This window comes from Rana temporaria, chromosome 4, assembly GCF_905171775.1.
Source record: "Rana temporaria chromosome 4, aRanTem1.1, whole genome shotgun sequence".
Classification (NCBI taxonomy): domain Eukaryota; kingdom Metazoa; phylum Chordata; class Amphibia; order Anura; family Ranidae; genus Rana; species Rana temporaria.
Genome location: NC_053492.1, coordinates 306441321 through 306456430, shown reverse-complemented (window position 1 = coordinate 306456430; position 15110 = coordinate 306441321). Strand labels below are relative to the sequence as shown.

At 47.7% G+C, this 15110-nt stretch overlaps 1 protein-coding gene across 3 annotated transcripts in view; it reads left to right on the top strand.

Moving 5' to 3' along the window:
* PHACTR2 (phosphatase and actin regulator 2) overlaps positions 1-15110 on the top strand; it is a 206372-nt gene that overhangs the window by 36867 nt on the left and 154395 nt on the right. The window contains exon 1 of one of the 3 annotated variants that reach the window (XM_040350568.1): positions 3562-3840. The exons of 1 other annotated variant lie outside the window; for it this stretch is intronic. In XM_040350568.1, the coding sequence (XP_040206502.1) occupies positions 3795-3840 (46 nt within the window). In that variant the 5' untranslated portion in view covers positions 3562-3794. Of the gene's footprint in view, positions 1-3561; positions 3841-15110 lie in introns of those variants that run through there. One more of the 3 variants, XM_040350570.1, reaches the window with a different exon arrangement.

Here is a 15110-nt window from a genome sequence, read left to right as displayed (position 1 = left end):
ATGTCATGTTACACCCAAAAACACAAAGTGGCACATAATTGTGAAGTGGAAGGAAAATGAAAAATGGTTTTTAAAATAGTTTACAAATAAATATGTGAAAAGTGTGGGTGCATTTGTATTCAGCCCCCCCTGAGTCAATGTTTTGTAGAACCCCCTTTCTCTGCAATTACAGCTGCAAGTCTTTTCGGGGATGTCTCTACCAGCTTTGCACATCTATGAGTGACATTTTGGCCCATTCTTCTTTGCAAAATAGCTCTGTCAGATTGGATGGAGAGCGTTTGTGAGTGGCGATTTTCTAGTCTTGCCACAGATTCTCAATTGGATTTAGGTCTGGACTTTGACTGGGCCATTCCAACACATGAATATGCTTTGATCTAAACCATTCCATTGTAGCTCTGGCTGTATGTTTAGGGTCATTGTCCTGCTTCCCTGTCCTGCTGAAGAAAAAGATTCTGACAACATGATGCTGCCACCACCATGTTTCACAGTGGGGATGGTGTGTTCAGTGTTCGTTTTCCCCACACACAGCGTTTTGCTATTAGGCCAAAAAGTCACATTTTGGTCTCAGCTGACCAGAGCACCTTCTTCCACATATTTGCCGTGTCCCCCACATGGCTTCTCGCAAATGGGACTTCTTATGGCTTCCTTTCAACAATGGCTTTCTTCTTGCCACTCTTCCATGAAGGCCAGATTTGTGAAGTGCATGACTCAAGCCACGATCGGATTATCCAACGGGAATTGTGTGATGACTGGCAGAAAATCCGACCGTTTGTACGCTCGGACAATTGTTGGATTTCAGTGGCCAAATGTGGAGTACCATGCTTTAAAGTTGTCAGCCAACAAATGTGTGTTGTCGGATTATCCAATCGTGTGTACAGAAGTCTTCAAAGTACAAACACACATTCTCAGAAGCAATGCTCACCATAAAACAAAATTTGCAGAAGTTGCCCAAAGGGTGGCTCTAAAGAGCAGAAAAACGACATAGTTTCGTGTTTGTTGGCCGACAATTCTTTGCCGTTTGTACGCAATACAAGTTCCTGGCCAACGCCCTTCGGGCAAAAGTCCTACGCTTTGTCTGCAGAAAATCCGATCGCGTGTACCAGGCTGTATAATTGTCACGTGGACAGATTCTCCCACCTGAGCTGTGGATCTCTGCAGCTCCTCCAGAATTACCAAGGGCCTCTTGACTGCTTCTCTGATTAATGCTCTCCTTGCCTGGTCTGTCAGATTAGGGGGGCAGCCATGTCTTGGTAGTTTGCAGTTGTGCCATACTCTTTCCATTTTCACATGATGGATTGAATAATTTACCCCCGTGAGATGTTCAAAGCTTGGGATATTTTTTTTATAACCTAACCCTGCTTTAAACTTCTCCACAACTTTATCCCTGACCTGTCTGGTGTGTTCCTTGGCCTTCAGAATGCTGTTTGTTCACTAAGGTTCTCTTACAAACCTCTGAGCGCTTCACAGAACAGCTGTATTTATACTGAGATTAACCACAAAGTGGTTGTGATATCCTGACTGGACGTCATATGACTTGATCAGGATATCACTGCTGGCGCGCGCCCATGGGAGCGTGCATAGTGGCGATCGGAGGTGCTGTGTGTCAGTCTGACACAAAGCACCTCCCATCGTGGTATGAAGCCTCTGACAGAGGCTTCATACCACGTGATCAGCTGTGACCAATCACAGCTGATCATCGCATGAACCAGGAAGTGCCTGGTTCTCCCTGTTAGACAGGGGGGGGGGGGTCTGTGCTGATGATCAGCATATTGATTATCAACACAGCCCCCATCAAAATGTGACCATCAGTGCCAAACACCTGCCAGCCTGTCCCCTATTAAATGTCCATCAGTGCCAACAACAGTGATGCCTGTCAGTAGCGCCTCATCAATGCTGCCTATCAAGTGCCTATTCAGTGCCACCTATCAGTGCCCATCATTTTTTTTTATTATTAAATTGTCGGTCTTTTTTTTCATTTAAAAACCGCAAGGTGATCAAATACCACCAAAAGAGAAAGCTCTATTTGTGGGAAGAAAATGATAAAAATGTAGTTTGGGTGCAGCGTAGTGTGACCGCGCAATTGTCATTCAAAGCGTAACAGCGCTGAAAGCTATAAATTGTCCTGGGCAGGAAGGGGGAAGTACTTGGTATGGAAGTGGTTAAATGACACACAGATGGACTCTATTGTACTAATTAGGTGACTTCTGAAGGCAATTGGTTCTTCTACTAGATTTTAGTTAGGGGCCGTGGTGGCTGGTGCTCCTATATTAGGGGGGGACAGCAAACAAAACCATATGCTACACTGCCCCCCCATTGGGTCTTTCTGTCAGTCAACCCCCCCCTGTACAGTCGGCCTGTCAGTCAAAATCAACCACCCCCCTTCCCCCACATCGCTTGGTCAATCGGAAAACCACCCAACACACACACCCTCATCGCTTGCCCATCCGTCTGCCCACCAGCCCCGCACTTACCCCATTTAGGTGCAGTGGCTTCCCCCCCCGTGTCTCCTCCTCAACTGGGTGGGCTCTGTGCCCCAAGGCCACCTTTTTTTAAGCCAATTAGAGCCTCTGGCTCTAATCATTTGCATTGAAAAAAAAAAAACGATTGGAATGGGTGCGTGGATTAGGGGGGCAGCGCCCTTGCGTCCCTAATGGAGTGGCCGCCACTGGTTTAGGGTTGCCACCTTTTCTTCAAGCCAAACCCGAACACTTTAGCTGTTTGGGACACCTTTGGGTGCCCCAAGGAGAGTAGTAATGAGGTGCGCATAGCATGCCGCAGCGAATGATGGGTGTGGCCAGATTACTCTTCCCGACATCATCATCCTGCCCTCCAGTGATGCCAAACCTGCCACCAGACGGCCGCTGAAGCTCTCGGAAAGCAACATATTTGTGTGTGACTATCTTAGTTACTTGGGGAGCCACAGCCTGGTCTGAATTCAATAATGTGTCCGGGTTTCAGTCCGCCTGAAACCTGGACACATGATTCAAAACCCGAACTGTCCGGGTACAGGTGGCAACCCTACACTGGTTAGGGGTATCAGGGTAAAGGGGGTTGAATACAAACGCACGCCACACTTTTCAGATATTTATTTGTAAAAAGTTTGGAGAAACATTCATCATTTTCCTTCCACTTCACAATTATGTGCCACTTTGTGTTGCTCTATCACATAAAATACATTTCCGTCTTTGGATGTAACGTGACAAAATGTGGAACATTTCAGGGGGTATGAATACTTTTTCAAGGCACTCTAATTGATCTCTTCCAATAGGAATAATCCATTGATAGCCCGTTCAATGAATTTTCCACACACACACACACACTTCAATCACTAATTCAGATATAACTGTGATTGATTTGCCACCATGTGATTTATTGATCAGAATATGATTGTATCCATGAAGAATTGAATATTGATAATACATGAGGAATGTATGAGAAGTGCAATGAGTGATTGGGACTATAGATGGATGATTGTTGCAGTGTGTATGGAGAGGAGAGAGGGGAAGAAGCTGCTCGTGTAGAGGGGAGGAGAGTGCTGAGCAGAGTGTAGAGATGTATGAGGAGGAGGGGGAGAGGAGGGATGTGACCTGTGACCCGCACTAATCTCCACCAGGAATGACAGGCATTCAGTGTACGGAGTACAGGAACACAGGACACTGCACGGAGCACACACCGGAGAAGCACACACCGGAGGAGCACATGAGTCTATGGGGGGATTACTTCTACCGGGAATGTACGGCCAAGGGAGCCTGAGATACGGCCGACTCTGAGGAACCCCCCCCTGGAGGCTGACAATGGGCCAGACCTCCGTCTCTACTCTGTCCGGGAAGGCGAGCAGTGGTAAGTACATGTGTGCTGTGTACCGACCGCTATCTGTACTACGAGTAGTGTCTAAGTCTAACACGGGGCATGGCTACACACTTCTATCTGTACTACAAAGAGTGTCTATAGCTAACCTAGCACGGGGCATGGGCACAGACTTCTATCTGTACTACGAGGAGTTTCCACAGCAAACCTAGCACAGGGCATGGGCACAGACTTCTATCTGTACTACAAGGAGTGTCTACAGCAAACCTAGCACGGCATGGGCACAGACTTCTATCTGTACTACAAGGAGTGTCTATAGCAAACCTAGCACGGGGCATGGGCACAGACTTCTATCTGTACTACGAGGAGTTTCCACAGCAAACCTAGGACAGGGCATGGGCACAGACTTCTATCTGTACTACGAGGAGTTTCCACAGCAAACCTAGCACAGGGCATGGGCACAGACTTCTATCCCTTACTACGAGGAGTGTCTATAGCAAACCTAGCACGGGGCATGGGCACAGACTTCTATCCCTTACTACGAGGAGTGTCTATAGCAAACCTAGCACGGGGCATGGGCACAGACTTCTATCTGTACTACGAGGAGTGTCTACAGCAAACCTAGCACGGGGCATGGGCACAGACTTCTATCTGTACTACAAGGAGTGTCTACAGCAAACCTAGCACGGCATGGGCACAGACTTCTATCTGTACTACAAAGAGTGTCTATAGCTAACCTAGCACGGGGCATGGGCACAGACTTCTATCTGTACTACGAGGAGTTTCCACAGCAAACCTAGCACAGGGCATGGGCACAGACTTCTATCTGTACTACAAGGAGTGTCTACAGCAAACCTAGCACGGCATGGGCACAGACTTCTATCTGTACTACAAGGAGTGTCTATAGCAAACCTAGCACGGGGCATGGGCACAGACTTCTATCTGTACTACGAGGAGTTTCCACAGCAAACCTAGGACAGGGCATGGGCACAGACTTCTATCTGTACTACGAGGAGTTTCCACAGCAAACCTAGCACAGGGCATGGGCACAGACTTCTATCCCTTACTACGAGGAGTGTCTATAGCAAACCTAGCACGGGGCATGGGCACAGACTTCTATCTGTACTACGAGGAGTGTCTACAGCAAACCTAGCACGGGGCATGGGCACAGACTTCTATCTGTACTACGAGGAGTTTCCACAGCAAACCTAGCACGGGGCATGGGCACAGACTTCTATCTGTACTACGAGGAGTGTATGTAGTAAGTCTGGCATGGGTAGTTGGGTACAGACTTCTATCTGTACTACAAGGAGTGTCTACAGCAAACCTAGCACGGGGCATGGGCACAGACTTCTATCTGTACTACGAGGCGTTTCCACAGCAAACCTACAACGGGGCATGGGCACAGACTTCTATATGTACTACAAGGAATGTCTGTAGTAAGTCCAACACGGGCATGGGCACAGACGTCTACTATGAAGGGTGTCTACAGCAAGCCTGGCACAGAGCATGGGCACAGACTTCTACTATGAGTGGTGTCTACAGAAAGCCTGGCACAGAGCATGGGCACAGACTTCTTCTATGAGGGGTGTCTACAGCAAGCCTGGCACAGACTTCTACTATGAGGGGTGTCTACAGCAAGCCTGGCACAGAGCATGGGCACAGACTTCTTCTATGAGGGGTGTCTACAGCAAGCCTGGCACAGACTTCTACTATGAGGGGTGTCTACAGCAAGCCTGGCACAGAATTCTACTATAAGGGATTTCTACAGCAAGCCTGGCACAGACTTCTACTCTGAGGGGTGTCTACAGCTAGCCGAGCATGGGCACAGACTTCTACTATGAGGGGTGTTAACAGCAAGCCTGGCCACAGGGCATGGGTACAGACTTATTCTTTGAGGGGTGTCTACAGCAAGCCTGGCACAGAGCATGGATACAGACTTCTTCTATGAGGGGTATCTACAGCAAGCCTGGCACAGACTTCTACTATGAGGGGTGTCTACAGCAAGCCTGGCACAGAGCATGGGCACTGACTTCTACTATGAGGGGTTTTCTACAGCAAGCCTAGCATGGGACATTGATACAGACTTCTATCTGTACAATGAAGGGTGGTCTACATAAAATCTAGAATGGGTAATGGGTACAGACTACTTTCTCTACTATGAAGGGCTGTCTACAGCAAGCCGAGGCTGCGTAATGGGTACAGACTGTTGTCTCTACTGGGAAAGGCTGTATACAGCAAGCCTAGCATGAGGCATGGGCACAGACTGTTTTATCTACACTTTGAGGGGCTGTCCACAGCAGGCCTGGCATGGGTGCAGACTTCTATACTATGAGGGCTGTCCACAGCAGGCCTAGTACGGGGACATGGGTGCGGACTTCTGTCTGTACTATGAGGGGCTGTCCACAGCAGGCCTAGTACGGGACATGGGTACAGACTGTTTTATCTACACTTTGAGGGGCTGTCCACAGCAGGCCTGGCATGGGTACAGACTTCTATCTGTACTATGAGGGCTGTCCACAGCAGGCCTAGTACGGGACATGGGTGCAGACTTCTATCCGTACTATGAGGGGCTGTCCACAGCAGGCCTAGTACGGGGACATGGGTGCAGACTTCTATCTGTACTATGAGGGGCTGTCCACAGCAGGCCTAGTACGGGGACATGGGTGCAGACTTCTATACTATGAGGGCTGTCTTCAGCAGGCCTAGTACGGGGACATGGGTGCGGACTTCTATATGTACTATGAGGGGCTGTCCACAGCAGGCCTAGTACGGGGACATGGGTACAGACTTCTATATGTACTATGATAGGCTGTCCACAGCAGGCCTAGTACGGGGACATGGGTACAGACTTCTATATGTACTATGAGGGGCTGTCCACAGCAGGCCTAGTACGGGACATGGGTGCAGACTTCTATCTGTACTATGAGGGGCTGTCCACAGCAGGCCTAGTACGGGGACATGGGTACAGACTTCTATCTGTACTATGAGGGGCTGTCCACAGCAGGCCTAGTACGGGGACATGGGTACAGACTTCTATATGTACTATGATAGGCTGTCCACAGCAGGCCTAGTACGGGAAATGGGTACAGACTTCTATATGTACTATGAGGGGCTGTCCACAGCAGGCCTATTACGGGACATGGGTACAGACTTCTATATGTACTATGAGGGGCTGTCTTCAGCAGGCCTAGTACGGGACATGGGTGCAGACTTCTATACTATGAGGGCTGTCTTCAGCAGGCCTAGTACGGGACATGGGTGCGGACTTCTATATGTACTATGATAGGCTGTCCACAGCAGGCCTAGTACGGGGACATGGGTACAGACTTCTATATGTACTATGATAGGCTGTCCACAGCAGGCCTAGTACGGGGACATGGGTGCGGACTTCTATATGTACTATGATAGGCTGTCCACAGCAGGCCTAGTACGGGAAATGGGTACAGACTTCTATATGTACTATGAGGGGCTGTCCACAGCAGGCCTAGTACGGGGACATGGGTACAGACTTCTATATGTACTATGAGGGGCTGTCCACAGCAGGCCTAGTACGGGACATGGGTACAGACTTCTATACTATGAGGGCTGTCTTCAGCAGACCTAGTACAGGGAATAGACTCAGTTTAGATTGGTTTTAATCAAACTGAATTGATAATTCAGGATGGATGGAAAATGATTAATCGTATTGCATTGATCGCAGCACAGAGATGTTGTGTTCAAGAACTTGATTGATCAGATTGCACAGGGAAAACCGACATGCTATCAGTAATTTATGATCATGCCTTCCAACTATTGATCAAAATCCATTTCCCTGTGTGTGTCTTATTTATCGACTATAGATTGATCAATTGATTGGAAAAGAAATCCATCATTTATCAAAGTGTGTGTATATGGCTGCTGGATTTGATTGACAGCAGTGGGAGCCAATGGCTCCTGCTGCTATCAATCTGTCCAATGGTGACCCGAGACAGCGGCTGGAGCTGCGGTACTCGTTCTTGTTGCTGAAAAGATCAGGTTCAGGTAAGCAAAAGGGGGGCAGCTGCATCCGACAATACCGGCCCCCCAGCCCCCCCGTTTTACTTACCTGACCCCTTGAAAGTCCCCCCCCCCCCCACATCCTCTTTGCTGCTCAGCCTGGCCATTATTGGTTACAGTGGATGGATTGAAAGCAGCGCAGCCATTGGCTCATGCTGCTGTCAATTACATCCAATGACGCAACGCGCCGGGGGGCGGGGCCGAGTGATACAGTGAGCGGCTATGGCCGTCGGCTGTATCACGAGAGCGCGCCCGCAAGAACTCAACAGCACGTTAGCGGTGAAGGAGCTGAGACACCCGCCGAGGGACCCCAGAAGACCAGGTTCGGGGTCACTCTGTGCAAAACGAGCTGCACAGTGGAGGTAAGTATAACATGTTTGTTAATTAAACTTTTTTTTTTTTTTTTTATCTTTAGTGGTCCTTTAATGCAGAGAAAAGAGGGTTTGTATTTGTTAATCATCCCTTTTCCTGTAAATAGTACCTGCCACATTATGTGAAGGTGAAGGATGGGTCATGCATTTTATTACTGTGTTTAATAGGAGATTTTCTTGTCTGCTTAGTTCCTTGTCTCAGGCCTCTTGCACATGGATCCTACCTCTGTGCGGCCCTCCTGGCGTCTCGGTGCATTTGGTTGGGACAGTCCTGTGCCAGTCTATGCCAGGGTGTGATTGGACAGGCCTAACATTGTACTGTGATTTGGGGCTTTGTATGTTCACGATCAAAAGTCTGTAACACAGGTCTTCCTTCCTGGGCACAGTAAAACTCCAGCACTGATGCCCAATACAGCGGGTTGGCCCTGTGTGCAAGGGGCTTTATGCTTGTAGTTCCATTGAGGAAACGTGATGACATTTAGGCTAAGTTTAGCCATGTGTCATTATTTACCACACCTCTCAAATGTGATCCACAATTAAATTGTTTTTCAGAGGTGTTTTTAACCCTGTAATTGATGCACAACCATAGTGTGACCATGTGCATTCCATGTGGTTGCAGTGTGGCCCCATTAACTTCATTGGGTCGCGTTTGGCGGTGGTACCCCCTGCTGAACTTGAATGGGAGTATCATTTTTCTGAAGCATGCATGCACCCCCGTCTGGCTGTTTCTTCAGGCTTTCTGCAAGTGTAAATGAGCCTTTGGGAGTCTAGAAGGTGATGTACATTTTTTTTTTTTTTTTTTAATTGCTTGTGTGTTTTGTGGAGCACTTTATTGCTGGAGAGCAGCGACAACAAAGGTACCCTCTGTGTTAATGGAAGAGAGAATAGAGTATCCTGCTGGGACCGCTGTTTGTGCTGTTTGATTGTTGACATTCAGGCTAATTCAGGCCATATAGTTTTTAATGTTTAGTGGTGTAGTGAACAATGGCCTGGAAGAAGGCCTTGGAATAATGTAAGGTGATACATTGTATCCCAGGAGTAGCAAGTCATACAAGTTCATTCCGGAATGTTTGATCTCTTGTAGAGGTCAGCTAAGGTAAATAAGGTATGTAGTAAGGGCACTGACTTACTGTGTATGTTCCTATGGAACCACATTTCAGGAAGATTATTATTAATAATATATATCCACAGCAGTGAGCAGGTTCATAGATGCTATTTAGTCCAATAGCTTTGTTTGAATCTGTTCACGGCCATCTGTTGTCAACCAAAAGCAAGGTAGACCTGATGGTATACTAATCTCTTAGTTCCCCCATCGGGCTTTGCCCATCCAACAGGCACTGTGGTCATGGAGACTAGTTCCCCATCAGGTCTGCCTCCCCTGTATTTTAACTTATTTCCCAAATATGGGCATTGCCATATCTGGGTAATAATAATTTCTTTTATATATATATATATAAACCACTTGCCCTCCGGAAGAGTGGAAGAGTTAAACATCTAGGGCGATCAACTGGTTAAATGTGTGCCTAACCTGTGTTTGTGTGCTGTTTTTACCAAGGGGTGTAGTGGATTTGTTTATATTCCCTTTGCAGGGAAACAAAATCCACCACATCCCTGCTAACAGAACAGAGCTCTGCCTTGTTTACATAGGCAGAGCTCTGTTCTGTATCTTCACTGAACAGCAGGTGCCGCCTATTGGCCACATCCATTGGCCTTTACCCACTGATCGGCTTGTGCTATGTCACTAATTACAGCACAGCCGTGGTGCGTGCGCCTCCTACCCAGGAAGTTCCGGTTCACGTACTAGGTACGTGATTCCCGCACAGGAGAGCAGCTCCGCTGCTGTACTCCTATGTACGATGGTCGGCAAGCGGATATCGTACATTCACACCAGTCTCTGCCATCAAAGGGCCTACAATCTAAAGCCCAGGGGGTCACCAAACTTTCTACAGAAAGGGCCAGTTTACTGTCCTACTGACTTTAGGGAGTGCGGACTGTGCCCAGTGGGAGTAAACAATGCCCAATCTTTGGTATTGAAGGGAGAAATAGTTGGTGTCAGTGGGAAGAATTAGAGCTGCACGATTAATCGTTAAAAATTGTGATCCCAATTCAACCCCCCTCACGATCTCTATGCAGAATTTCCTGATTCATTCATGTAACAATTCTGCTCACTCAGTTGTCAAAAGAAAAGTTTTTCACAACATTGTCAGTGCTGGTAGATAAATAACATTGTAACTTTTCCCTCTTGGATCAAAGGGATGAACTTCAGCGGTGCTTTACCACTGTTGGGCTACTTTCACACTGGGGCATTGCGCCGTTACTGGAGTGAGAAGAGGCTCTTTCAGGGCACTTTGCAGGCTATTTTTACCGCTATATCGCCTCAGTGTGAAAGTAGCTTTATAGCGGCACATTTCGGCCGCTAACTGGGTGCTTTTTACCCCCGCTAGCGACCGAAGAAAGGGTTAATATTTTGCCGTGTTGTGGCGTTGCCGAATCGCTTTACAGGCGCTTCAGCAACTCTGCATGTTGATTTCAATGGGCAGGGCGTTTTGGGAGCGGTGTATACACCACTGCCAAAGATGCTACTTACATTCCTTCCCCCCCCCCCCCACCCCCCCCGTCCTGCAAGTGCACCTCCCCAGTGTGAAAGCACTCAGGCTTTCACACTGAGGTGTCTTAGGCGCTTTACAGGCCATATTTTTAGCTCTAAAATGCCTGAAAAGCACCCCAGTGTAAAAGGGGTCTTAATGAGGGAAGTTTAACCACTTAAAGACTAAACCTTTTTCTTGTTTCTTACAAAGTTAAAATCAGTATTTTATTTTTTTTATGCTTGAAAATTACTTGGAACCCCCAAACGTGTGTGTGTGTGTGTGTGTGTGTGTGTGTGTGTGTGTGTGTGTATAATATATATATATAAATTTATTATGTATGTGTACAGGGCTTTTTTTCAACGGGAATGAGGGGGGACGCAGTTCCGGCACCTCTAGCACTGAATGTATGTGATGTCAAGAAGTGCTGGGTTGTGCTACAGTGTCTATTGCTGCTGGGGGATCTAGTGTTGCTGGAAGGGATCTATTTTTGCAGGGGGTAGGGTCTATTGTTGCTGGGGAGGTTATATTTTTGCTGACGGGGCATCTATGCTGGGGTGGGTCTTATGTTGCTGGGAGAGTCAGTTGCTGCCTGGAGGGATCTACTGTTGAGGGGGAATTCTATTGTAGCTGGCTGCTGGATGGCCTATCGAAACTGTCTGCGGGGAGATCTTTTGTTGCCGGGGGATCTATTGTTGTTGGCTGCAGGGGATCTATTTTACTCCTTTTCTTGTTATCATTAACAAATTAAAGGTGCAGTACTGGGAGGTGGGTAGGGGGTAGAGCTGCACGATTAATCGCGATCTCGATTCTCCCCGTGGGATGACCCGCGATTTTCGGGTGCGGCCATAAATTATTCTCACCTGTCCCATGTGCATGTGTCCCGGGAAGTAGCTCACATTCCCCATCACCACCATCCTCCAATCCGCAGCAGGAACATCATCATCCGCCACCCGCCACCGCGCCGCATGGCATGCCGGGATATGTAGTCCCGCCTCTGTTGTTAGTGAAGGGGGAGGTCTCCTTGTAGAACTACCAATCCCAGGATTCCTAGCGAGCCTGGTTCCAGACAGGGAGCGGAGCAGAGAATGCCGACCGGAGCCGGGGAGATGAGGGCAGGTGCTGGGGTAGCCCGGCCGGAGCTTTACCGCTGGAGGAGGCAGAAGATGGGGGAGCACCAAGGTGAGGGCCGACGGAGGGGTTCCGTGGAACCCGGAGCCTGAGAGAGAGAACCATTGTACTACCTGGGGGCCTGAGTGAGAGTATACATATATGGGCAGTGGTGACCACATGGGCAATGGTGACCACACGGGCAATGATGACAACATGAGTAGAGGTGACAACATGGGCAATATTGACAAGAACGGGGTTTACTACCGCTTTAAATAAAAAAAAAAAAAAAAAATATTGAGAATCGTGATCTTAATTCTATGCAAAAGATTCACGATTCTCATTTTTCCCAGAATCGTGCAGCTCTAGTAGGGGGTGAGACCAAGGAACGGTGCTCGGAGTTAGGTAGTGGTGAAGACGGGGTAACTCCAAAAGGGAGAGTTCCTGCACCTATTCTCTGAGAAAAAAAAGCCCTGTGTGTGTGTGTGTGTGTGTGTGTGTGTGTGATTTTCCTGCGATTTTTTTTTTTTTTTTTTTTTAAGCTGTACGTTCACTGTATGTAACTGGTTGCTAAGGAGGGGGCGGGGAAGCCGGCCATCGTGTCCTTAACAACCGATGAGTCATCAGCTTTTAGCGGGCTTCCCCGCTGAATGTAAAAAAAAAAATAGAGGCCCCCCCCCCACCATGTTGAGAGCATGTGGCCTGGTATAGTTCAGGAAAGGGAGGGAACGAGCGAACTCCCCACCCCCCTCCTGAACCATTCCAGGCCACATGCCCTCAACATGGGGAGGGGCATGATGGGTCTGTGATGTCACAAGGGGGTGTGGCATATGGATGACATATGGCCACGCACCCATTTTTAGCTAAGACATACATGACATCAGCGGGACGCAGTATTGCTGACCCATCTGTTTACATTTAGCTTTGGCTCCCGGCCAACAGACAAATGGGGGCAAGGGATAGAGGGTTGTGCAGGTCCCAGCACAGAACATGCCCACTCTGAGCACCGATATCTCTGTCCTAATCTGTGAACTTGGGGTAACCTTAAGAATCTGTCACTGCTATAGCGATAATGTCTAAGATGTGATAGTAAGAACTACCTGAATTTGTTGCACGTGTTGGTAATTAGTGCAAATATTTGTCTGAATTAGGTGAAGGAAGTTCTAAAGAGACAGATAATTCTTTATTGGATCCCCCAGGCTGCGTAGTGGGAAAGTGAAAGAAAACACTGTACAGATTTTGCTGATGATTTGATAGGCTGACATCAAACACTTATGATACCAGGTGGCTTTGACTGTGCAGAGAGTGTCAATGGATTTTCTAGTGACATGATCAGGAAAACACCATTCACTAGGCACAGAACAGGCGCTCAGTGCTTGGGTGGTGGGCAAATACTGAACATTTTTCACTTTCTTTTCATCTGCGTTTTCTGAAATAAATTTAACAGATTTTTTTTATTGTAAGAGTCATTCCTGATTGCTAGGAAAAAACGTTTACTGACAATCCAGTGCTAAACGGATTTGGCTTGTGTTGTACATTTCTTCCATGTATTAGATTAGGAATTCAGAGTGCTTTGTGGGTATCACAATTGCAGCTACGCTGTAATGAATTGCAGATGTCTGCTGACAGTAAGAAACAAGGCAAGCCTACGTTTTAGTTGCAGCACTTTGGTTGTGAACACCTCTTGTGCTGGCGGGGCAGCTGTCATTTTCCCTTTTCACAGTCAGACATTGCAGAGGCCTCTAGACTTCCTCTCTACATCATCCAAGCAAAATGTTCTCCATTAACTTTCCACTGATCACAATGTGCTACCCACTGGCACATTTCCTCTTCAATATAGATTGTGATGGTGATATAGCACAGCTATGTTTCTGTGACGACTCTCAGACTTTCTTACAGTTGCAGGACAATGTACTATCTTTTGATGTGTGTGTTTTTTTGCAATAGAAGAAGGAAGGAAGTGGCCTTCTGGCACAGAAATCAACAGCAGACCTAAAGCTTTTCTCTGTGCCTTGATTGTTTAACCATTGTGAGACATTTATGAGGTTACCAAGCATATTAGATTATTTTAGGCATTCTCTTATGGTAGATTTCCAAAATGTATGAGTTCGAGTGGTCTTTCTCAACCCATTTACCAAGGGTCTTAGGGAACCCCTGCACAAATGTGATTCCACCCTTTTTGTTTTGTACAGAATGCATAAATTAAAGAGGTTGTAAAGATTCAGATATTTTACCTTAAAGTAATACTAAAGGTTTAAATAAAAAACAAAAAAAACATGTCATACTTGCCTCCACTGTGCAGCTCGTTTTGCACAGAGTGGCCCCCAAACGCCGTCTTTTGGGGGTCCCTCTGCGGCTTTCACGGCTCCTCCCCACATCAGATAACCCCCTAGGACAGTGATGGCGAACCTTGGCACCCCAGATGTTTTGGAACTACATTTCCCATGATGCTCATGCACTCTGCAGTGTAGTTGAGCATCATGGGAAATGTAGTTCCAAAACATCTGGGGTGCCAAGGTTCGCCATCACTGCCCTAGGAGAAGCGCTCTCCTGGGGGGTTACCTTGCGGGTGCGCTCCCATGTCCAGCAATTGCCATCCATAGCCGCTAAATGCAGGACTCAGCCCCGCCCCCAGCACCCGCATCATTGGATTTGATTGACAGCAGCCGGAGCCAATGGCTATGCTGCTATCAGTCTATCCACTCAAGAGCCGAGAACCCCAGGCAGAGAGACGGCGTGTCCTCGCCGTGGGACATTCCAGTGCTCAGGTAAGTAAAACGAGGGGGGGGGGCTGGGGGGCCGGTGACTGACAGAGGTTTTTTCACCTTAAAGCATAGAATGCATTAAGGTTAAAAAAAGGGTGGGTTTACTACCCCTTTTAATTCAATTCTATAGAAAAGTTTAAACTCTCAGAAGATGCATTAAGGTAAAAAAACGATTAGGTGCAGCTCCCCCCCCCCAGCCCCCCCAAATAATTACTTGAGCCTTATCTCGATCCAGAACTGTGCCCAAGAGCAGCATTGCTAATCTTTCTCTCTCTCATCTCATTACTGGATTTAGTATGAACCACTAGCTCCTCATGCTGTCAATTAAATCCAGTGGCAAGGGAGAAGAGGGCGGGGCTGAGCCACACGGTGTGCGTGTGAATAGACCCACACAGCGCAGCTTGGGTTCAAGCAAGCAGCTTCCTATGTTGGCA